Source organism: Poecilia reticulata, chromosome 14 (assembly GCF_904066995.2).
Source record: "Poecilia reticulata chromosome 14, P_reticulata-male-v2, whole genome shotgun sequence".
In the NCBI taxonomy this organism is placed as follows: domain Eukaryota; kingdom Metazoa; phylum Chordata; class Actinopteri; order Cyprinodontiformes; family Poeciliidae; genus Poecilia; species Poecilia reticulata.
This window is the reverse complement of record NC_088843.1, coordinates 3,872,520-3,896,346: the sequence shown is the minus strand read 5'-3', so window position 1 is coordinate 3,896,346 and position 23,827 is coordinate 3,872,520. Positions and strand designations below refer to the sequence as shown.

Below are 23,827 nucleotides of genomic sequence, written 5' to 3'. Positions count from 1 at the left end.
GCCACATGTAATCTGCTTCTTGGTTTCCTCAATACCTGTATTATGTCATCTTCATCCATATGGGTCTGACTTTAGGTAGCACTCTGAATCCCTTTTAGTAGCATCTATAAAGTTTACACCTGTTTAGTAGAGGCTGACCACTTCAGGACATAAAGCACATGCCTGAATTCAGGGATCAGATACACAGTCACAATAATCGGTCTGTTAAACTGAAGTTTCTGTACTTGAATGACCTGCCTGTGTTTGGTGCAGGCTATGCCTTCCTGCTGTTCCAGGACGAAAGCTCGGTGCAGGCCTTGATCGACGCCTGTATCGAGGAGGACGGCAAACTGTACCTCTGTGTTTCCAGCCCTACCATTAAAGACAAGCCAGTTAGTTTAAAGTCACACAGTTTTTCTATTTCTCTTTGTTGTTCTGGCTTTTTTTTTCTTTTGTGAGCTTTTTGTGTGCTTGTGCCTCAGGTCCAGATTCGCCCGTGGAACCTGAACGACAGTGACTTTGTGATGGACGGATCTCAGCCTCTGGACCCGAGAAAAACTATCTTTGTGGGAGGAGTTCCCCGTCCGCTCCGTGCAGGTATCTGTCACTCTGTTCTTCTGGAGGTTAAATTGAAAACAAATGAGTATTTCTAATAAAAACAGTTGAATTTTAGGTACGCACAGTGCATACGGGCTGGACTTATACCTCATTTATGACCCATATTTTGAGCTCTTTAAAATTTTCCTGCTGTTTGTTTCTGATCGCTGCATAAAAATAATACATTACCATTCTGTACTTTTCCTGCCTTGTCCCCATTTGCTTAATACTCCTCTCTGCGGTGTAATCAGACCTGCTGGGTAATAAAGCTACACAGGCATTGACCTACACTGGTGGTATTAAAATCAGCTCTTTTCAACCTGCTGAGCAGTTTAGAATATTGAAATGTATTGTTTCCTAATAACAGTGGTATGTGTATTATTGGTTCAGTCTGCGCTGCTGCTTGCCTTGCTTTAAGCCTCTGTCCGGGTGCTGTAGCAGTGAACAAGGTCATCAACAGCAAATATTTTGTAAACTCCTAAGATGGTTTAAAATAAAAAAAATTGTCATTACCATAATTTTTAGTTTATAAAACAAAGGTTTTTAGTTGAAAATCAGAACAAAATGAAGCGCCCTGCAAAATTTCTTACATTTTGACAATTTTTTATTGGGATTTTACATATTCATGCAACAAAAAGTAGCATCTGATTCTGAATTAGAAGGAAGATTTTTTGCAAATAAAATCTCTAAAGTGAGGGGTGCATTTGTTCTCATCCCTCTTTACTATAAAACCCGTAAATAAAATAAACTTCAGAAATTTCAGTAGTAAATTCATGGAGCAAGATGTGCAAGAAAGTTATGTTTGAAAGAAAGTCATAAAAATCCCATTTGCAGTTTACCATAAGTCTTGCAGGAGATTCAAAGAGTATGTTTTGTTTGGCCCTACTGTCATCAAGATGCTTTTTTAAAAAAAAGATTTTTCTGGCTCTAGTGGCCTTTATTTGATAGTTAATTGACAGGAAAGTGGGTAATGAGAGCAGGGGAAGACATGCAGTAAAGGTGGCCAAGGCCGGGAATCGAACCTGCGACATCCGCGTTGAGGACTAGGGCCTCCATATGTGGGCTGTGCTTAACCCCTGCGCCACCACAGCACACCCATCAAGAGGCTTTTTATGTTCATTCCGATGTATATATGCACATTAACTCAATGATTTTTTATTTTTCTTTGTGGTTTCAATTTAATATTTGTGACGTTCTTCAGCAGATTTTGTAATGAAATACACATTTACATTTCCATGTTCATGGGATGTGGTTGAATGTTCTAGATTAAACTATACATAGTTTAGCTGATGAAGAACCCATCTTTGGAACGGCCCGGTTCCACATCATGGTGCAACGAAGCAGCTAAGATGGAGTAAAACCCGGTTCTGTTTATCAGGAAACCAGCACTGCTCGTCCCCAAGGAACGTGACAGTGGCAGTTTCATGCTGTGGGGATGTTTTTCTTCACCGGGGGCTGGGAAACTGTTCATAGTTAATGGAAAACTGGATGGAGCTAAATATATGGCAGTTCCAGAAAAAAAATAAATAAATAAATAAATAAAAATTTAAAGACTATTGAGCAGGAAACCCCATAAACATCCAGCAGGTGTTATAACTAAATTGTTAGACAGGTCTGGTCACTAAATCTACCTAGTAACCTGGAGCAAGTCCTGAAAACTGATGTTTCTTCCAATCTTACGACTCTCTGTTGGAAAATTACATAAAATCCTAACATTGGAGTTTATGATTGTAATGTAACAAAAAAAAGTAAAAAGAGTGTGTATTCTTTCTCACTGGAATGTAAACTTGGAATGTTTTCACATCAGCAACATGTGTGCCATTTATGCTGGATTTTTGGTGTCCAGTATTTTTCGTGCCGAGTTTCTAATTTTGTTAAAACCACGTTGCTTTCGTTTTTCCTCCTCAGTGGAACTGGCCATGATCATGGACCGCCTGTACGGTGGAGTTTGCTACGCAGGCATCGACACGGACCCAGAGCTGAAGTACCCCAAGGGAGCGGGGCGGGTCGCCTTCTCTAATCAGCAGAGCTACATTGCTGCTATCAGTGCTCGCTTTGTACAGCTGCAGCACGGAGAAATCGATAAACGGGTGAGTGGAAAGAAAAGGGAGCCTCTGTGTTTTTCCACCTCCCTCCTCGAAGCCCCTCTCTTTCTGAAGTCGTCTCCACACCCCAGTCTTACTTCCTGTTCCTTTACCTCAAACTGCACTGCCTTTCTCCTTATGATGAGCAAAAAAAATAGATTTTTGCTGAAAGTAAAATGTGTTTGTTGGAAGAAAGGCAGTAAGCTGGGAGTGCAAAGTCTCAAACTTTGCTCCTACATGAAGAACTATTTGACCTTCTCTTATGAAAGAATTTTTATTCCATGTTTTCTTTTTTCTTTCACTTAAGTAGAAAAGCAGGCGTATTAGCAGCAGTTTAACAAGACTTGCTTTAAGATTTGGAATCAACGATTCAGCTGAATGTCCATAAACTCTAATGAGGCCTAACTTTTTGAGGTTTTAATCAGAGCCATGCATTGCGTAACGCTCTTGTTAAACAGAAGGATCTGCGCTGATCCAAGCTGTAGATATGCTCCAACTGTGAGTCACAAAATTGTGTGTGGGAGCAGTAAATGGGATTCTTGCATCTGGAACAAAGGTGCCGAAATCTCCCCTCCCACTCTGCAGCATCTCTGTAAACACTTTATTTTTACTACTGCAGGTGACATTTCTGCGTGTTAGCCTCGAAACAATAGTACCAATAATGCTTCTTCTGCTGGGAGACAAAACTCTGAACTCTGCTGCTTCTCAGCGTCACCGCTTTGCAGTTTCAGTCACGTGGTTCCCTCATGGTGCAAGCTTATTTATTTGAGGATTCACACTAATATTTGCAGCACTTGTGCACAATTTGCCATAACCCAGTGAATTATGCAAATGTAATCCACTGTTTGCACAAAAAAGTAAGTGAAGATGCCTGAAAATCAACCTGGTGGAACTTCTTTTAGGCTGTTTTTTCACACTTGAGTGATTTTTCAATATCTATCTGCTAATAATGGCACAATGCCAAGTTAGTAAGCTGGTGAAAAGTGAAGTTGACTCTTCCTGGAGTACAATCTGACCTTAAAAAAGGAAAATAAGAGATTTCAGCATTTGGACAACTATCATGAAAATTGACATTTAAATGTGACCTTAAAAAGATCCTCGAGTCTTTAAAAAATGTTCTGTGACCTTTAAAACCGAAATGGAGCCAAACTCTTAAACTAACTGTGAAGTTTTTCTTTACAATTAGTTAACTAGATGTTTCATTAAAAATCCAGGTTTTTCATGCTTCAGAAAACATATCAAATCAAAACATGTTTAAAAAATTTCCCAGCCCCATATGACAGGTACATTTCTAATGAACACTGAACAATTTTTAAGGCTGAAACCTGGTCTAAGCGTTTCCCTTCATATGACTTCTGTCAGCAGATTTTTTTTTTATGATCCAATAACAGTAGGAAGCAGTGATAGTATTCATTCTGTTAGCAAGAAATATGATTGTTGGTTTTGTATAGTTCAGTGATCTGCTGGTTTTTAGTACCAGAATGTTCCACTTGAAATCCCTGTGAAGAGCTGGAAGTAGCAGGTAAATCTGCTTGCAGAAGTCACACTGACCGGATTTTGTCAAATGCTGGTTTGACTTCTCCACAAGGGAAGATTTACAACGTTAAGCAACTCAGGAAGGGATTGTTGGCCAGGTAGGAGGGAACATCTAAAGTAAAGACAACTTTCCATGAGTCTAAAGCAATCTGGAAAAGTCTGGAATAAATTTTTGTAGTTTTCAGTTCTGGTTTCAGGTTTCCCTCTTTTCTATCGTTTTTCCTCACGTTTTCCTTACTTACAATTTCCTTTATTTTCTTCTTTCCTTCATCACTCCTTCCTTCCTTACTTTTTTCTTCCTTCCTTAGTTACTTTCTTACCTAAAACTTACTTACTTTCTTACTTTGCTACTTACTAACTTACTTACTTAAAACTTACTCAGATGGAAAGAAAGTAGCAACTTTCTTTCCTTCTTTCCTGTGTCCTCCTCTCTTCCCTCCCTCCCACTCCTTCACTCTCATTTCTTCAGGCTGAATATTTAAAGCCTTTCTGCTATATAAATACATGCCATGAATTCATAAAACCCACTGAGTGGTAAAACGTATGAAATATTGAAATGAGTAATGTATAGAAAACTATTGTCTACATCACCTAGATCAGTGTTTCTCAACCTGGTCATCACCGCCCCCCTGACCTGCATGTTTTAGGTATTTCCCTTCTGCCACACACCTGAATTGTATCTCTGGGTGATTAACAGTCTTCTGCAGTACTTGATGGTCATGCAATCATTTGAATCAGCTGTTCTGGAATAGAGGCTCATCTAAAACATGCAGAGCAGGGGGGCGGTGAGGACCAGGGTTGAGAAACACTGAACTAGAGTCTTTAGGGAAAAGAAAAAGTCTAATCCTCATCTCTGCATCCAGGTGGAAGTGAAGCCATACGTGCTCGATGACCAGCTGTGCGATGAGTGCCAGGGGACCCGCTGCGGCGGCAAGTTTGCGCCGTTCTTCTGCGCCAACGTCACCTGCCTGCAGTACTACTGCGAGTACTGCTGGGCGGCCATCCACTCCCGCGCCGGCCGCGAGTTCCACAAGCCCCTGGTGAAGGAGGGAGGCGACCGGCCGCGCCACATCTCCTTCCGCTGGAACTGAGCGACGGAGAGGGAGAGGGAGAGGCGACAGAGAAGCAGGGGAAGGAGAGGTAGTGCAGGAGTCGCAAATCATTGTACAAATAAATGCACTTTTCTGTTGCTGGTTCCTTTTTTGCTCTAATTTCACCTAACAGCATTTTGTTTCTGGTTTTATTTAAAGTTAATATATATCAATATTTTGGAGATAGAAAAGAAAAACTGGAATTGTATCCAAATATGTCCATTTAGGGGGAAAAAAAATGTAACATAATTTTATTTTTCTTCTGATTTTTTGAAATATTTTTATTAGTTCTCAAAAGAAGATATATATATAAATATAGGAAAGTTTTGATGTGTGATATGGTACTCTGCTATTCAATTGGCATATTTTTCTAAAAAGAATATTTCCTTTTGATACAAGAGGCCCTTAAAAACACCTTTGATTTGACATTCAGCTGTCTTATATTGTAGCAGAGCTGTTGCCTTTTTCCTTTTGTACAAAGTCTTCACAGCAAATGCTGCTGAAAAAGTGCGTCATTGGCTATTTATTTCTGAGACGTGGGATTAAGTTTGCTATTGCTGCAAGAAGCTCCAGAGCAAATGTGATTAACAAAGGTGTTGCTGAAGAAGAGTGCACTTATTTCTTGTTTTAAAGAGTGAAGACACCGTATATGAGACCCTTTTGTAGTTAACCAAAGCTGAATTCTAATTAACTTTGAAGAACAGAAAGGGCCCGCTGCAGGAAGAAATGGAGTCTTTTCTCTCCCTGTTTGAAAGAAAGAAAAAAAAAAAGAAAAACTCTCTTTACGAGTTCCAAGACCATACAGACATTTTGACGTTACTTGAAAAAAAACCACACAACAAATTTTGGCAACACAGATTTGGGTTTTGATCTCCATTTTTCACATGCAAAAACCAATACCTCAGACTCAGCTGCTAATGTGCCGAATACATTAAGTAGAAGAAGGAAAAACACGGCAAGTAAGCAAGAAAAGAAAAAAACACATTACCACTCTCTGGTGTTAAGCTTCCCTTTGAGCGAGAATCAGAGGGAAGTGATGCAACAGACAGAGAGTGACCTAACAGGCACAGTTTTCTACTCGCTTGCTTCATCACCTCCTTATTTTTGTAATCAAACCCAGGGTTGTGCTAGGGACGGAGTAAAGTATCGTACAGTATACAGTGTAACATGGGAATGTATGGCTAAGGGAGGATAGGGAAGAGGCAGGCGAAGCGATGAATGCAGCCCCGCTTCCCCTTCCTCATGTCCGCTTCTAGCCTCTAGAACAAGACTAGCAGCTAACCGAGAGCGCGGCCTCGTTGTTGGATCCAAACCAGATTATTCAGGACATGAGGTGAAGGTACAGCGCCTTTCAGGAGCATTTCATACCTCTTAATCTTTTTCTACATTTCAGTCACATTACAACCACACATTTCAGTTTATTTTATCTGCTTTTCACGATATACCAACACAACATTATGAAGTGGAAGGAAAAGAATAGTTTACAAATATAAACTGGAAACTGTGGCAGCTTGCTCCATCTCAATCCAGATGGAGAATATCTTTCGACATCAGTTTTTAAATCTTGCCACAGATTCGTCGGCCTGGACTTTGACTGGGCCATTCTGACACGTGATTTGATCCAAACCCTTCCATTATAGCCCTGGCTGTTTGGTTAGGAATGATCTCATATGAGAAGCTTTTCCTCTTAATTTTTTCCATTATTTACCTCCAGCTATCGTCCAGTCTGCTGTGACCACCCTGATACCCACAACATGATGCTGCCTCTACCATGTTTTACCTTGTGGAAGAGATATTCAGGGTGATATGTAGTGTCAGTTTTCCTACATACAGAACTCAGATGGTAGATGAAACCAGAGTTTAGTAGCATTGAATTTCTTTTAGCGGTAGCAGATTGAAAATGGGTGGATACCTGTTATTTATGTACTACTTTGTGCTGGTTTATTAAACAGAATTTCCTAGAAAAACTAAACTGAAATGTAAAAAAGTTTAAGGGGCATGAGTATGCTTGCGCAGCGCCACCTTCTCAGCACCAAACAGAAAGCGCCCGTCTCCGCTGGTTCCCTTAAAACCCATTTGTGCAATTCTCCCAAGTCTTTAATATCAAAAGTGCTCCTTTTGCATCCAAGATTGAAAGCGACGCTCAATGAAGCGTGCAGTTTGCGTTAATCTGCTTTGCACATCATCAGCACGCGTTCGATTCACGGAGGGGGCGGGGGGCGTCCCTCCATCCTTTTTGCTGCCAAGTGAATCCAACTCAGCATCCAGTGTTTTAGAAGCATAAATGAAGATATTCTCTTGCAGTGTGCTCTACTACTACTACAACACAATCGTGACCCACATGCAGTTTTCAGGCCCGTTCGGTTGCACCCAGTGGCTCATGGGAACCAAAGATGGCTGTGCAGTAGTGGGTCATGCTGTAGCTCATTTCCTGTCAGGATTTTTATGTTTTCTCTCATTTCTTTAGAGTTTCTTTTTAATTTCTCTCTCTCTCTCTCTCTCTCTTTATATATATATATATATGCTCATAGATGTACCACTCCGACCCAGTTTTTGTTTCACCGTTAAGCCCTGGTGGACTACAACAAACCAAAGATTGGCCTTGAACACAATGCAGGCGCTGCAGATATATTTAACAGTGAACACCATCTGTGGAAAACCCAACAGGGCTTGCAGACGCACAGAAAAAGACCCCAGCTCAAAGCGGAGGTGGTTCTGTCAGGCACGTGTTTTTTTTTTTTTTTGGTTTTGTTTTTAATCTCAAATACTTCTGCAAGTTTAGAGTGTACATTCCCACAGCAAAGGTGAAAATAATCCTCATTTTCTTTGGTGTTTTCCGTCACTCAGTGGCGATCTTCTAGCCGAGCATTTAAACGTCAGGGAGTTAGAACCGAAACTTGATTTAATAACACACACTAGTGAGAATCCTCATATTGGCGGGGGGTGTCGCTTTGCGCCCCTGCATCAGTTTTGCGGGTGAGCATTTTAGAAGTAAAAAAAAAAAAACACACTTTGTGAAGAATTTGCTGTTTAAATGAGATGAAAAAAAAGATTATTTTATACATGGCCTGCTGATTTTTTGGTACAGTGTTTTCTAGCTAAATTATTTTGTCATGCACATAAAAACATTTATTATGCACTACTTTTCTAAATATTTTTTGTTCCTTTTTTTTGTCTTTTTTTCCAAACAGTCATTTTAGGCACATTTTTCACAAAATGGGGAAACTCCTTTTTGCAATACCTCAATTTTTCACATTGTGAAAGGTAGCTTTTGTACTTTTGTTACTGAGAGATCTGCATATATGGAGATGTTTCATTTTTCGAAAAAAAGGACAAAAAAAAGTTGAGTGCTTTCAATATATATTATTTTCAATTATGCTTTTTATACATTTCCGTGCTGAGGAATCCTTACAACTTTACGAGTGCGCAGTTGTGTTGATGCGACTTCAGATCTGCAGAGGAGAGACCAAAGCGGAAAGCTCTCTTGGTCTTTGTATTTTATTTTCTTTTTTTCTTTTTTATTGGTCATATACCAGATGTTCTCCGGTCGATCTGCTCAATAAAAGCATGGCGGGAACAGAAAAAGAAGAAAATCTTGTAATTTCAAATTGATGTAAATGTCTCCAAACTTGGCTGTACTAGTTGGAGGAAATGGTAACTTCTGTCTTGGTTTCCTCTCCATAGATGGAGCATAACTTATAAAGAGGAGAATGCAAAATCTGGTTCAAGCTTAACGCTGAATCTTGTACCACAAGAATGGATGTTTGGTGTTTTAGATATTTTAATATTTGAAAAAAAAAAATCTATATACATATACATATATATATATTCTTGAACTTGCCAACTAGCACCTATTGTAACCCTTAGCATGCATGACGAAAAAAGAGAAAATGACAAGTACATGAATTAGATATTAAAATTAACTGTTGTGGTGTGCACCAAATGTTTAACTATTACGTTAAGGACACCTCAGCTCTCCCCCCTCAACCCCCTCGTGTCGATTTCCCCCCCGCTTCCCCTTATCCGCAGACCTCTGCAGGGATGCACATGACGGAGAGATAAACATAAAAAATAAAAAAAAAACTTAATCCGATGCGGCAGTGCAGGACTTTGAGCATCCGTGTTTAAAAGACAAAAAAATTACAAAAAGAAAAAAAAAGCAAACAAACAAAAAGAAACACTGTTTTGAAAAGACTTGAGAACTCATCCCCGCCGTGCGTCGCGGTGAGCTTACGTAGACCTATCTGGAGGAAAGGGGAGCTTAAAGACTTGAATGTGGTAAATTGTTGCAAGTTAACTTCAAGTTGTTATGTGCAATACTTCTTTTGAACCTTTTTCCAGAGAAAGACTCTTTGCAATGTAATTCTTTAATGCCATTTTTAATTGCAGACATTTAATTAAAGAAGATGTTAATATGTTTTTCACAGTCATTTTCTACTGTTATTGTAATCCTTTTCATGCTGGTGTTTGTAAAAAAGAAAAGAAATCAAACTATTTGTACTAATATAAATAATTGAAGTTATTTTTAAAACATTAAAGGTTTTTGTGCTCATTTTGCTTATTTTTTTGGTTTATTTTAAGCTACTGTGATTGATTGCATTGTAATTATTAGGTCAACGATGTATTTAGCTGTTTATTGGTATATTTTTAATTGGAATGTATAATTGATTTTTATAATTTTGATCAGATTTTTGTTATATTTTTGAGGTGAAGCTTTTAATATGTTAAAGTGTCTAGTTTTTACTAATTGCTATATTGTGCTCCACAATATATGGTTCACATTTTCTGAAGGAAAATAAATATTTAAATATTTGTCTGTTAATGATGTTACTTAATGGCAAGATTTCAATAGTTTTTAACTGTGTATGGGAAGGTTGTTGTATTTATTAATAGCATTTTTTACTTAAGATATCACCTTAATTTTTATTGTCATTTCACTTTATAAGTTCCTATTTTTGTATTTTCCTTTCTAATTAAGTTATGTAATACGGATATGTCCATATTTCTAGGAGTTGGTCTGTAGAAGTGCTAGTGAAACGAAAAAGAAAAATCTAATGTTATTTAATTGTTTGCAGCCAACTATTTATAACAGTATGCATAATTTTTAAATATTTGTAATGTGAAATGTTGAATGAAATAAATCTTAACTGTGATGAAAGTGTGTGTTATGGTCTGATTATTTATGCTTTGTGTTAGGACTTTCAAGTTGCGTTTTGTTTGCCTATGACATGTTTCCTTGCGTTGAGTTTCCCGTATTTAGCCGAGTATCGATCAGCCTGCGGCTCTGAATGGTACAGGCAGTTCAGGTTGCTTTACCAGCAGCAGCTCTTCTGTTTTACTAACTGTCTCATTTTCCTCTTGATAATAGTCCATAAATTCTGTTATTTGGATTAGAGACGTTTTCTGGCCAGTCAAATGCATCGATGCAGTAGTTAATGAAGCACTTATTGATGTTTTTGTGCAATATGGACAGGTGCCAAGTCCATCTGGAACAGAAAGGCAGCATCTCCAGGAAGCTTGTCAGCCTGGAGAAGCATGAAGTGCTCTAAAATTTCCTGGTGAATTGACTTTAAACAAAGAGGCTGGATAAACCCCAGCAGATGAAACGGCTCCTTAAATCATTAGTGATTGTGGAAAGTTCACAATAAACCACAAGCAGGAGGTTTCTGATCCTAAGATCCAACTTTTTAAAAATTGAATGCAACAATTGTTTTCATCTGAAGTGAACTTTGGACCAATCAGCCACAGCACAGGACTTCTGACATGGAGTCTGGTTCAGACCTTAACATGAGGAAAGTGACGGTTTGTGTGTGCAGACTCCTCCTTGTCAGTCTCCAAACTCTTCAATGAACTTTGGGTCACAACCCTCCTAAAGTTGTTTTCTCTGTTACTGGAGCACCTTATTCTACCACACGTTTTCCTTTCACCCACCTTTCTATTGGCATGTTTAACATATTTTGTGATTTACTCTTTTAAAGAAGGTGTTGATGATTCTCTGGACAATTGTCAAGTCTGTATCAAAATGTGTCTCCTTATTGGTCAAATTTAAATATTTGAGAAACAGACGTTTGGGTTTCTATTGTAACCACCCACATATTTATCAAATTAAAGAAATAAACTGCTTACATGTATGTCTCTCTGTGTGTAGAGACATTTATTAAAAAGTTTAACTTTTTGAATCGAGTTACTTCCTTATAAGCTTCCTTATAGTAGACTAATTTACTGATGAAAAACTTCCCATTTTGTAAATCCCAGGTTTTGCCACCATGCATATAACTATCAGTTTTGTTTTGTAGGCCTCCATACTGATGCCTTCATGCCGTGTGAAGCCTTAAGTCAGACTGACTGTAGGACCCTGTAATTTTATGACTGGTAATAAATGAGTGGAACTGCACTCAAATCATAGAGGAATAATACCTTCTCATTTATTGGCATCCCTGGTAAAGATGTGTAAAAATAAATTGCAGCTACATATTTCACATATGAATCGATGCATACCAAAAGTAATACATGTTAATGAAAAAAAAAAAAATTACTACACCATAAAAGCCGCCACTTGGCAGTGTGCTTCAGCTGCAAAAAAGTTTTCCCCACGATATCATTTTTCAGCCAAACAAATGCTTATTTTCTGCCAGCACAGAGTCTAGATTACTCAGCTTTTATTCACACGGATAAAGTGCTTAGTCCAATTTTTCAAAGAAGGAAATCAATACTCTATTTTTTCAGAGTGAAAAGGCTGTCCTCCTTGTTCAACAATGCCATGTTTCAATTCTCATTCAGACACCTTAAGATGGTTTGCCAGAACATGTTTGCTCTTTTTCACTTCCACAGTTTGATTATTTTTGGAACATTTTGGTCACAAGCAGTACAGAACTGTTTGACGGTATAAAGAACAAAGGGCCTCTTGTTTAGTTGCTGTCAAAGCTGTACCATCCAAGTTATGGAGCTTTGCAGAAGAATTTAGACTTTTCACACACAATACCACCACAGATTTGAACATATGCCATTATATGACTCCATTGCAGCTCAGTTTATATACAAAGAGCTGTTCTCCTGCTGAAAGGTAGATTTTTGGCCCAAGGTTCAGATGTTTGGCTTCCTCTAGTAGGTTTTCTTCCAGAATTGCCCTGCATGTATCTGCATCCAGTTTTTCTGCCCTCGATGGAGAAATGCATCCCCACAACATGTATTGGTGAATATATTTTCTGCTGCCATTGGTAACTCCTCCAGAGTTAGTGTGGGTCTATTTACTGCTTTTCTCATCAATAGTTTCCAAGCCTGACAGTTTGGGAGGTTTGCACTTGAGGTATACTGTTCAGTTTTGGCAGATGATTGAGAAACACTCAATGTCCAAAGTTTGGGACATTATTTTGTTGCTTAACTCTCCTTTAAACATTTCCACAATTTCATTCCTGACCTGTCTGTGGTTTTCATTGATCTTCATGCTGTTCAGTCATGTTCTCTAACAGAAGCCTCTGCAGAACAGATTTATTTATAATTAAATTAAATTAAATTACAAACAGATTGTCTATGGCTTGATTACTTGATTTTACTTTGGGACGTTAGAGGAAAGGGGGCGGGGGGTGAATGCGAAATGCCTGCCATCCAAATTTCAGTTTGGATCTTCATCCTTCTGCTTAATATTTGTGCCCCAATTTGTGTTGGTTTATGGAACACAATGAAATAAACATGAGTTTGTGGTTGTCAGATGTCCAAATAAGGAAAAGTTCAATGTAGTATGAATACTTAAAGCAATGTAACTCAACACATGGTCTGATCTTACGCTTCTTACAGTCTGTAATGCAGTAAAAAGATCGCCAGATGGCAGTGTAGGACAAAAAGTAAAACTGACACAACTCACCTGATGCTGATTGCGTTTGGGTGCCATGAAGACACATTTTAAACATATATAGGCTATATACACATTTATAAACCTATGACTAATTGAAAAATATATATACAGCTAGCATTGTGTGGATTATGAACAGCTGAAGTATTCATGTATGTGAGAAATTTTCAAATAAAAAATCAGGTGGGTTTTTTTTTTCTTAGTTAAAACATTTCTATTTTTATTTCATCATCTGGATTTAAATTAACTCATAATATAATGTTTTCCATATTGTTTTCCAAATGATTCCACCTTCCCAATGTAGAAGCTGGAATTTACGAGGCACAGTCAAATGCAACATTAATTTAGCTTCCACTTTAACCAAACAAACGAGACCGGGGGGATTAAGGAGGCAAAACATCCCTCTAGCGGCCAGCAGCTCCAGCGGTTGGGTGTAGCTCCACGGAGAAGAAGAGGCTGTGCTCGGATTAGGGGGTTGGGCTGCCTTTGCTTGACGGAAAACCCGCTGCCAGACATCCAGCTTGTCCTCGGCGGCGCAGTGTTGCTTTCCCGCAGCATCAGCAGCAGCGACACCGCAGCGCGGCTTCACCTGCTCCCCAGAGCTCCATCCCCTGGTCCGCACTCAGCGCTGCCGCAGACCAGACCAGAGCAGGCGGACGGACAACGACGAACAGCTGGAAGTAAGTGGCATCACTTTTCTTTGCTAAAACGGCGGTGAGAGAATGTATAGTCTGTTTTTCCTCCAAAGCCAAAATCGTGCGTAAAATGTCCGTGTTTTTGCATATTATCGCAAACCCTGAATCATTTCTGCCTTTAAACAAATCCACAAACTGACAATATATCTGCTACTTCTGAACTTATTTCTCTGTGTTTGTTCCGGGGAGCATGAGACGTACTGTTTTTGGTTTTCAGGAGCAGCTCTTGAGGGAAATAAAGGGATACAGCAAAGCTGACGATGGTGAAACTGGGGAGTAATCTTCAGGACAAAGGGGCCAAAGCTGTGAGTGTTGAGGACGGCTTTCAGAATGTGCCCCTCATCACTCCTCTGGATGTTGGCAGCCTCCAGAGCCAAGCACCTGACAAGGTGAGACACGTACAGCCCACCAGCTCTGTGGGTTTTATCTGTGTTTGTGTATGAGGGACAGCAGTGCCGGCCTGAGGTATAAGCAAACTTGGTGACAGGTATGGAACCTCAGGGAAGATGCAAGTTTCTGTTTACAAATAAAGTAGCTGAAACAAATAAAGCAAAAACGCTGTCAGTAGAGGAGATGCGGTGGAGTTTTTCCAATAACTTCAAAGAAAGAAAAAATTCAGTCTTATTCTTCATAGAGGTGTTAAATCTGACTGATAAGGAATAAGATTATCTTAAGTTATGCACTGAAGCATATGTTCCTATCTATATGTTGTGATTTGAGTCAGCTACATGATCTTGGTTGATACATTTAAGAATGAATAGAAAGCAATTTGAGTTTTTGCTTTTGTTGCATTTGCATTCAACAAAGGGGGCGACACTAGAGAAAAGGGGTGTGGAATCTGTTGAACCTTTAAATTACTGGATCTGATTTTACCCAGTCGCTAACATTTGGGGGTGATGCATGCAGTGTGCCAGCTCGATTGTTAGGGAAGATACGCTATAAAGCTTAGCAGAAATTGAGTGTGAAAATAATTGGTTTCATGACGCCCTTTGTTTAAAAAGTATTTATGGAAATAACCATAATCTACAAATGATTTGGGCTCATTAACTGCAAGTACTATTATTTTTTTCTGATTCTAATTGGATTTATTTTGGTTATTCACATTACCTACACATATGTGATTAAAACAGAATGAAGATATACGGATTTGGACGGCTGTAGAAAGTCTGCACATGATTCCTAAAAAATATTAGGAATATTAACAACCACTTCCCCCATTTATTGTCTAAAGGTTCTCCTGTACCTTCGGCCAATAAGAAAATCTGACAAACCAGATCATTCGCCAGGAAAACTTTGTCCACCTTGTTTGTTTAGAAAAAGATCAGTGACTGGAACCAAATATCACTTTTGCAGTGAACACACATGAACATACTGTGAGCTAAATTAAAATCATTCATTTGTGAATCAAATCTGTAAAGCCAGTGTTATATCTTACCCACTAACGTTGTTTATTTTTTAAGAAAACTCAAGAAAAAATATAACATAGTGAACGCCATTGGCTGACACGTTTTTATAGCAAAAATGTTTGAGTTTCATTATGCACTTCACGGAAAAAGAAAAAAAAAATGTTTCTGACCGCAAAAAGGGGGGAAAAATAAAATACAGCCAATAAAAGGACGGTTGCTAACTCTGAGGTGGCTCAACAGGAAGTGGACCTCCAAATGACATTCTGCATGGGATCTCTTATAACTTGGGCCGGCCCAATTTGAGTGTTTATGTCAGGGAAAGCTTTATTGGATGTGCATCTGTCTGTCTGTTTCTGTTGCCATTTAAGTCGATGTTGTTGATCCATGCCATCCTGAAACCCTCTTAACTAGAATAACCCCATCCTCCAAAGTACTTACACACACACCAACACACACGCCTATGATGTTTGATTCATTCACACATTCATTCATCTCAGCTGTCTCCCGGCTGTGTCCTTTGTTTTCCAGCTGAGATTAGGAGACAGATTTGGTGCCAGACAGCTTGTCATTTATCATCCTGACATGCCATAGTAACTCCGCCGCCGCTCGTTAATCCAGTCACCATGGCGGTGGAGGAGAGCCGATTGGTGCATCTATCTGCGGGGCTGGGACAGAGAGCTGTGCTGATTGCACATTATGGAAATGAATGGAACCAAGCAATAGGCAAGCTCATTATCACTTCCAGCACATTTGGAGGCTTTATGTATGAAATGTGTTTCAGTGTTTTGCAACGTTCCGTGCAGCAATCACAGCTCCATTAATTCATTTTTCAGATGCCTAAACCTATATTTTTACCTTTTGTGTACTCATCAATTTATTGAAGAGATTTTTTTTTCCCAACTTGAGAAACTTTGGAAGCCTGGAGGTTGTTTGCACTCCTGAGTCAACACAGCATCTTCGCTATCTTCAGAATGTGAAGTCATCCGCAGCCGGGTGGCTTTAAATAGGAAAAAGCACTGGCATCAGATAAAAAATCTGACGTATTTGTCTGTTGCAGGTTTTTTATTGCTTTAATGTGAGTTCATTCAGTGGGCAGTTGGTGTTTCTTGCTTGTAACTGGGAATAGGGAGTCAATTTTATGTGCATTGTGTTGGACTTCACTGCAGATTTTTAGATGGTTTTCTATATTTTTGATTGGTCGATGCTGGGGCAGCAGAGGAGGGGCTGCCCCGGCAGCCCCTCCAATTGCTCGCGTCTAACAGTGTGCATGCCATTCATGCAGAACCTCCATCAGTGAGCGCACAGACAACAGCTAGTTTAATTTGTGGTACGACACATTTATCAGAAGAATACTTTTCAGTCTTCTTTGGTGCAGGTCTTAGATAATGGCTATGTAATTTCAAATTCTTACCAATAAAGTGATTTAAATTTTATGCTGCAAAGGTATGCAACATCCTAAATATTGAAATAACTGATTCCTGCAGAGAAAACAAACACAATTTATTTCTCATTGTGTAATGTACCTGTCTTAGCCATGAGATTATGAACACAGTCAGTTTCAACTAAATCTTGCTTTTGCAGCTTTTGCAGACCAAAAACCAGTCACCCTTCAAGGATATGGGCTCAGTTTTTCAATGTTTATTGATTTTTAATTTTTTTTACTTTTAGGTTGTTCATTGGTCATCGTGACCCTTTTATTGACTAGAAAAAATGTTTAGGTGTAAATAAATATGTGTTTCGTCAGCATAACAATAACATGAGTGATCCAAAGGAAACATGGATAGTCTGATGGACAAACACAACCTTATTTTTAAAAAAATAAAGAAAATAGTAACAACTGCAGATGTTGACAAATATATCAATAGCATATATAATTTTTCTCATCAATATTTGAAAATAATCAAATTTTTTGCTCTTTATTCAAAATTATTGTTGTTTTTTTTCCAGATTTGTCTGAATTTGAAATATTACGTAAATAACAAAATCAGATGCAAAACAGAATGGATTTTGATGTAAGTCAGTTATTTCGCTAATAAATAATGCCGGATTATTATAACAAACTGTGTGCTTGAGTAACAGGTTTGCCTTGAACATAAAAGTGCATATTTTATGTGCTTGCATAATTTCTATTGATCTGTAACAACACACACACAAAGAAATGCGTAACAAATAGAATATAAAAAAAACAATTTCTACTGAGATCTCTTTGCAGAAAAAGAAGCTCTAAAACCATTTTGCATGCAAAATTGTCACATTTTTAATAAGCTGGACATCTGAAGATAGGTTCTTGGTATTTAAGCGATTCTTTAATCTAACACAATACAGCTGCTGTTACAGCATGCATAAAGTCACTGCACGGTCTGAACCCACATTTATTCTGCTTAGGGAGCCACCGTCTCTTTCCATTTCATAAACCTGTTAAATGACTTGTCCTTCAATGCTCTTACACACTGTCATTTTTACTCACAACAACAATTGCTCGCGTCTAGCAGTGTGCATGTCGGGTGCAGCCTGGTGGACACATGCAAGCGAGTGTGTGAATTGCATGTCGATCATGTCTGCAGCGACCAGTTTGTAAATGGACATCAGTCAAGCTGTCACTCATTTCCCGCTGATTAAATCGGTCCCAGCAGAACCAAGAGCAGCGAAACTGCAGCCATCAGAACCTCAATATGCTGTATAGAAATATTCATGTTGTTGTTTTACTGCATTTTCTTTTCTTTCAAAGATTGCACTTGTTTCCTGCTTGTGAATAAAGTTGCTGACGGATGATGCAGGTATTGCATGCCATTCCCCTGCCTCACAGTAAGAAAGCTGCTGGTCCAGACTCTGCATCCTGATGCATGTTTGTCCTTGCACAGGACACAATGAGAGTTGGAAAGATTATTTGCCTTTAAGTTTCTTATTTGTCAGCAACCTTAATTGTTAGAATTTATGCTGCTGGCAAGGAGAGCATGGATGCAATTCAAGGCAAAAATGAATTAAATCATTTGTAATGTATACAAAGAATACAGAATGATGGCTGAGGTAAGGAGGAATACATAATTTATTTGTTCATGACATGGGCCTGGATTCAAGGTCTTCCACAAAGTCACAGGTTAAGAGACACAAAATAAGTTTTGTTAGGATTCTTCTGCAATTTAAAATGTTGAATTAAATGTCAGAAACTGTTTACTTCCTTTTGTTTTTGATAGGTTTGTTACACTTAAATGTTTCAAATCATTAAACTAATTTTACTGCCAGACAAACATAGCCTGAGAAAATACACAAACAACGACTTAATTTTTCTAAGTAGAAAAAAATCCAAACCAACCTAAGTCAGAAAGAAAAAGTAACTGCAGCTTAAACAAAGTGACTGGTTTTCTCACCGTTGGCTGGAACTAATTTTTGCTAACTTTACATTACTAAAGAGAAATCTTGGTCCTCTTCTTTTCAGAATCCTTTTATTTCACATTGGAGGTATTTTAAAGACGGACAGCTTTTGTTCAGGTCACACCACAGCATTTCAATTGGATTCAAGTTTGGGCTTGAATCCAATTGAAAGTCCTTAAGAGCTGGTCTTCTTGGTGTTCTTCAGACCATTCTTGTTATTCATTAACCATGTGAGCTTGAGAATAAGGTGACAAAGATCAGAAAATCTCCTTTAGTATTCATGGTTCCATCAGTTCCAACACGCTGCAGCAGCAGTGATCAGATCATCCAGATCGTCCCACCACTACATTCAAATGAAGGTTTTATGTTCTGATGCTCCATCTTCCAAAAAAAGACTCTTTTGCCTAATCAGTCCTCAAAATATTTTCTTAGAAGTGTAAAACATCAAGATGTTCTCGTCTCTTACAGCTTTATACCATATAGATGATCTAAAAGGATTTTGTTTTATATATGCTTCATTCATTTTACTGTGCCGAAGTAAAGTAGAAAAGTCTGTTAGTACATTTTGTTTAGTCAATTAGTTGATTAAAAATAATGTGATGGAGTATTTTGGCTTTTTATGCTAACCTCTCAAAGCTTGAACATCAAAGTCACATGTTTTTCTGTATTCAGAAAAAATTGCATTTTCTGTTCTTTCATTCACGCTTTTCTCATAACAACTGTTTTTTTAAAAATCCTACATTAATCCTTATTATGCTTGCTTTTTTTTAAGGAGAATAAAAATATCCAACTCTTCCAGTGTTAAGTGCTTTCCAGCTGTACTTGCTAAAAATGCTGTGTGCTGCTCAGCAGGTTATGCACATGTTTTGGAACAAAGCTGCTAGAGATAACACTGAAGCTGTGACAGAAACCTGGAGCAGTAAACTAAGCAGACTGTGAAATAATAATTAGAAACATGCTTTAGCACTTCATACAGCCAAAAGGAGGACGCTTAATCATTTTTGGAATTGCTTTTCAGTGTTATTTTGGTGTTAAATTCTTAATTTATTTTGACCTTAAACATAAAAAAATTGGAATGTGCTCCTAAAAGTAAATCCTTGGAATAAAAGTCTCAGTATTGCTGAATTCAAGGCGGGTTTTTGGACATAATTTAGGAAATAAACAAATTGATTGTTTATCTGCTTATCTGAGACTGTTGTTTTAAATCTGCCCTCCAAAGCTTACAGGGATGATTTCTGGCTCACATGATCAGTCCTGGACCTCATGTCACCCATTTGGTTCTGAGCAGCTTTACACACACACACACACACACACTGCCTGTGGAGGGCTGCGTTGTAGCTGCGGTTATGTTTTCTCATGGTCGCTCTGTTCTGTGTTTAGATAGTGTGTAACCCAGCTGAGCTGCTTTAAAAGCTGCTCCTACTCCAGGTTTGTGCTGCACTTGTATCCTAGCTGTGCACTTAGAGGCTGATTAATTCCTCTGATACTGGGAGAAGGCAAACTGCTGCTTTTATTTTCCAGATCAAAAAGGCGCACCGTGAGAAGCCAACAGTGCTTCAGGAAGTATTCCTGAACGTTACTAGTCAGATTTAAAAATGTAGAAAACATTTTACACTAAAGAGATGTATAAAGACCTTTAAAATTAATTAACCTGAAGATGTTCTTCCCCATGCATTTCAATCCTCTGTGTAACGTGATGGGCAAAAATAAGGTTCCTTACCCTGTCCTGTTTGTTGAATTATTTTCAGAAGTAATAATTTAAAGCCATTTCTTGATTTTTAAAAATCAATCAACACATGATTGCAAATCCAACATGAGTTTATTTGCCTTCGTGTGGAAATGCATGTACGATTATGAGATCAGGCCTTCTTATCCGTATTTGCTCTGAAACATGACATGTTAATATTTACGTTCTGAGCTCCTATCAAAGAGAAGCAACAACACCAACGTCTGTTTGTAGTTCTAATCAAATAAATATGACAACATGAAAAGAGCGGCTGATTAAACATTAATCATCTTTGATTAAAATATCACTTGATCCTCTTGGAACTTGTTTTGCAGTGCTTCAACAAAGAGAGATTCCATTTTTTCTTATTTATAAAACATGTTGTTTATACCTTTTATTCATAAGGAAACAAAAGAATCCAAGATGCCAAGAAAAAAATAAAAATAAAAAGCTTGTCTGCAGCTGTCTTCCACACTGAACCTTGCCAAAAACCTACACTCCCACAGCTTGCTCTCCAGGGATTACAGATAAAACGGCAATCACTGCTGCTGCAGTTCTGAGGAAGAACAGACTGGAAAGACACACAGAAAGAGGAATTCTGATGGATTTCCTGCAAGAAAGATCAAAACTGAAATAAACATATAAAGATAAAGAGTTTTCTTACAAATGTAAATTGTTCTCATGTTTATTCCACATTCTCTTCTCCACTTATTCAAATACACAATTGAAACGTTCAAGGCGTTTTAAAGGAACATCTAAATATTCTTCATCAGCTCACTGCATTGAAACACAGAAGTAAAAGTATTAATATCCCTTCTGCTTTCACGTATTTTGCTATGTTGCAACCACAAATCTATTTTGTTGCTATTTTATGTGACATGCAGATACAAAGTAGCACATACTTACTGAAAAGAAAAAAGATGCATGGTTTTCAGTTCATTTTTTTTTTTTTTTACAAATAAAAATATGAAAATAACATTTAATTTATATTCAACCTTTTGATACTTTGTAGATCCGTATCTTGCAGATAGTAAATGTCTGTTTAGCTATGCAGATATCCAGGGACTGAAATCTCATCTCATTAGTCTCATCCAATCTTTTGCTAAATGGTTTTAGTCAAATTGCAAACAGGATCTTCATGTTTCTTTCTATAAACTGTGGCTTCATTCTTGCCATTCTTACATAAAGATCATTCAACCTAAATTGCAAATCTATGCACGTCCTCCAGACATTCTAAAGATCTTTTTGGGTTTCCTCAAATATCTCCTTTCCAAGCCTGTCAGTTTAAGTGGGCAGCCCTGTCATCACATTAAAATGACCAATTTGTGCATTTATGTTTTGTGATTCAAGATTCTTGCATGTCTTTGGGTTAAATCATGCCTTTCTAAAACAAATTGAAATGCATCTCCATTTCTTACAGAGAAACATTTAAAGGTCACATGCTTTCAAGGTTTTTAAAATAAACATTACTCATGAAAATTAGATTCTCCAAGGCTGAAGTGTTGCTTGGAGAATCATTAACCTACATTTTCTTGATGTCAGTCTTGCTGGCAGGGGAAAAAAAGAGCAGATAGTCAGCAGCCGTGCAAGAGATGAAAAGACAGGTAGGACAATGATCTGTAACGCAGCCAGTGTAAGGCAGCAACATCAAAAAGGTGCAGCCTGGGAAAATGAGGAGGGAAGCATTGTAGTGATCGTTGTTTGTCAGATATACATAACATTATTGAGCCAGGAAAGTGTGTAAAAATATCAGAAAAAATAACTGAATTTCTAATATTGTTTTCTTGTTTTGAATCCTCACATCTTGACACACCTGATAAATAAGACTGCATGTCTTCATTAATGAGGGTAAGATAGCCTTCTTTTGTCCTGATGTTGTCCACCATCATGGACGAGAGCCACCTTACATCTATGGGTTTGTTTGCTGTTCCTGTGTTTTTTCTAATCCCTCTAAAAATACCCTGCTTTCGTATTTGTGGGCCAGCTTTTCAGGCATTGGTTCGTGTTTCAGAAGGACCCATTTAGGATGAGATTAATGGTTGCAAATTAAAGGTTGCGTTTGGGTGGATTTAACTTCTGTTTAGGAACCAGCTCCAGTATTTCTCTCAAACTGCAGGAATTCTGTGATTCTTGGAATCTGTGTCTTAAATTAAGACACATGTAGACGAAGAAGAAGTAAAGAGACCATAAAGAGCAAATCCTACAGGAGTAATGATACAAGCTAGAGCAAAAAAAACTAAAATAAAGATATATTTAGGAGGCAAAACACGGGGAGTAGCACTAAAACGGTGCAGATACGTTTAATATTTCAAGTTATGTGGCAGTGTAGTTACTGTTCATCTTCCAAAGGTTTTCTTTTATCTACAATCAAATAGAATGTTTTTCTGCAATAAAAACTTAAGTTGAACTTTGGCTCCCTTTGGTACTTGTCTAGTTTAGGCATTGAATGGTTGCGTGGCACTTGAACAAATACTTCTCATCCAAATGAAGGGCTTCAAACTCTAGTTTTGAACATATATTTTATTAAAAGTCTTGGCATAACTTGATGCTACCATGCCTTTATTGGAGTTGTCTGGTTCTCTTCAAAGCCTGTTTATTATTTTGATGAAGTAAATCTAACATTTCATTAGATTTGTTTGGATTTTGTTAGATAAAAATATTACTACACTATATAGACGATTTACTCACCTTGCCCTCTAGATGTTTGAGGCCGAAAGTAAAAATAACCCTTTGAGACTAACTAACTCTGAATTAGTTGTTCTTCTTCAATTAAAATACAGTTTCAAAATCTTTATAAGGCTTTTATATGGGGAAACAAAGTAAAGTATTATGTAAAAATAGCAGTTATGAGGTGTGGCATAACACTAAAGTTATAAAACTCTGAATGTAGATTCCTGCAATGAAGCAGCAGAACAGCATGTTGTTAAAGACGTTTTTTTTCTTTTACAGATTTAAATGAAAACACTTATTCTCCAGTAAAGCTTTCCTAGACTTTATCCAGCTAGTTAATTAATACAGATGTCTTATTATAGCTGTTCATTTAAAATAGATGTAAGAATATTTACAATATCCCATCAGTAGTGTAGCTAAATGTGTATCTATATCTCTATATTGTATATAAACAGCAAAAGCTGAACTAAACCCACAACATACATGTGCTCAGGAATGACCAAATGTAATTAGTAACTTTAAATATGTCTTTTGACTTTGTATGCTGAAAAAAGCTTGTGTTCATGAATTGTTGGTTTTCGGAACAAAGTGGGACCCTTCTAATGAGAGATAGTGGTGCTGGTGGCTAAAGACGCGTGAAAATGAGCTAAAGTTGATTGATAGCCACTTCACCGGGTAATAAGAAACAAAGGGGTCAGACGTGGAGGTGGGGAAAATGTAATGAAACGGCATTAACCCCATTGTGTTTGAAACCTGAAAGCTCTGAGCATTTTGTTGTGAAATGACATCAAGAATGAGAAAGTTGTGATAAAAAATTAGACA

At 37.9% G+C, this 23,827-nt stretch overlaps 2 protein-coding genes across 4 annotated transcripts in view; both read left to right on the top strand.

Annotated features, from left to right (window-relative positions):
• cpeb4b (cytoplasmic polyadenylation element binding protein 4b) overlaps positions 1–10,445 on the top strand; it is a 48,079-nt gene extending 37,634 nt beyond the window's left edge. For all 3 annotated transcript variants that reach the window (XM_081615277.1, XM_008426957.3, XM_081615276.1), the window contains 4 exons: positions 253–371; positions 462–576; positions 2,485–2,666; positions 5,060–10,445. In XM_081615277.1, the coding sequence (XP_081471403.1) occupies positions 253–371; positions 462–576; positions 2,485–2,666; positions 5,060–5,287 (644 nt within the window). In that variant the 3' untranslated portion in view covers positions 5,288–10,445. The remainder of the gene's footprint in view (positions 1–252; positions 372–461; positions 577–2,484; positions 2,667–5,059) is intronic.
• Positions 10,446–13,477: 3,032 nt separating this feature from the next.
• nsg2 (neuronal vesicle trafficking associated 2) overlaps positions 13,478–23,827 on the top strand; it is a 30,983-nt gene continuing 20,633 nt past the window's right edge. Inside the window, exons 1-2 of the mRNA XM_008426954.3 lie at positions 13,478–13,816; positions 14,049–14,220. Of these exons, the coding sequence (XP_008425176.1) occupies positions 14,092–14,220 (129 nt within the window). The 5' untranslated portion in view covers positions 13,478–13,816; positions 14,049–14,091. The remainder of the gene's footprint in view (positions 13,817–14,048; positions 14,221–23,827) is intronic.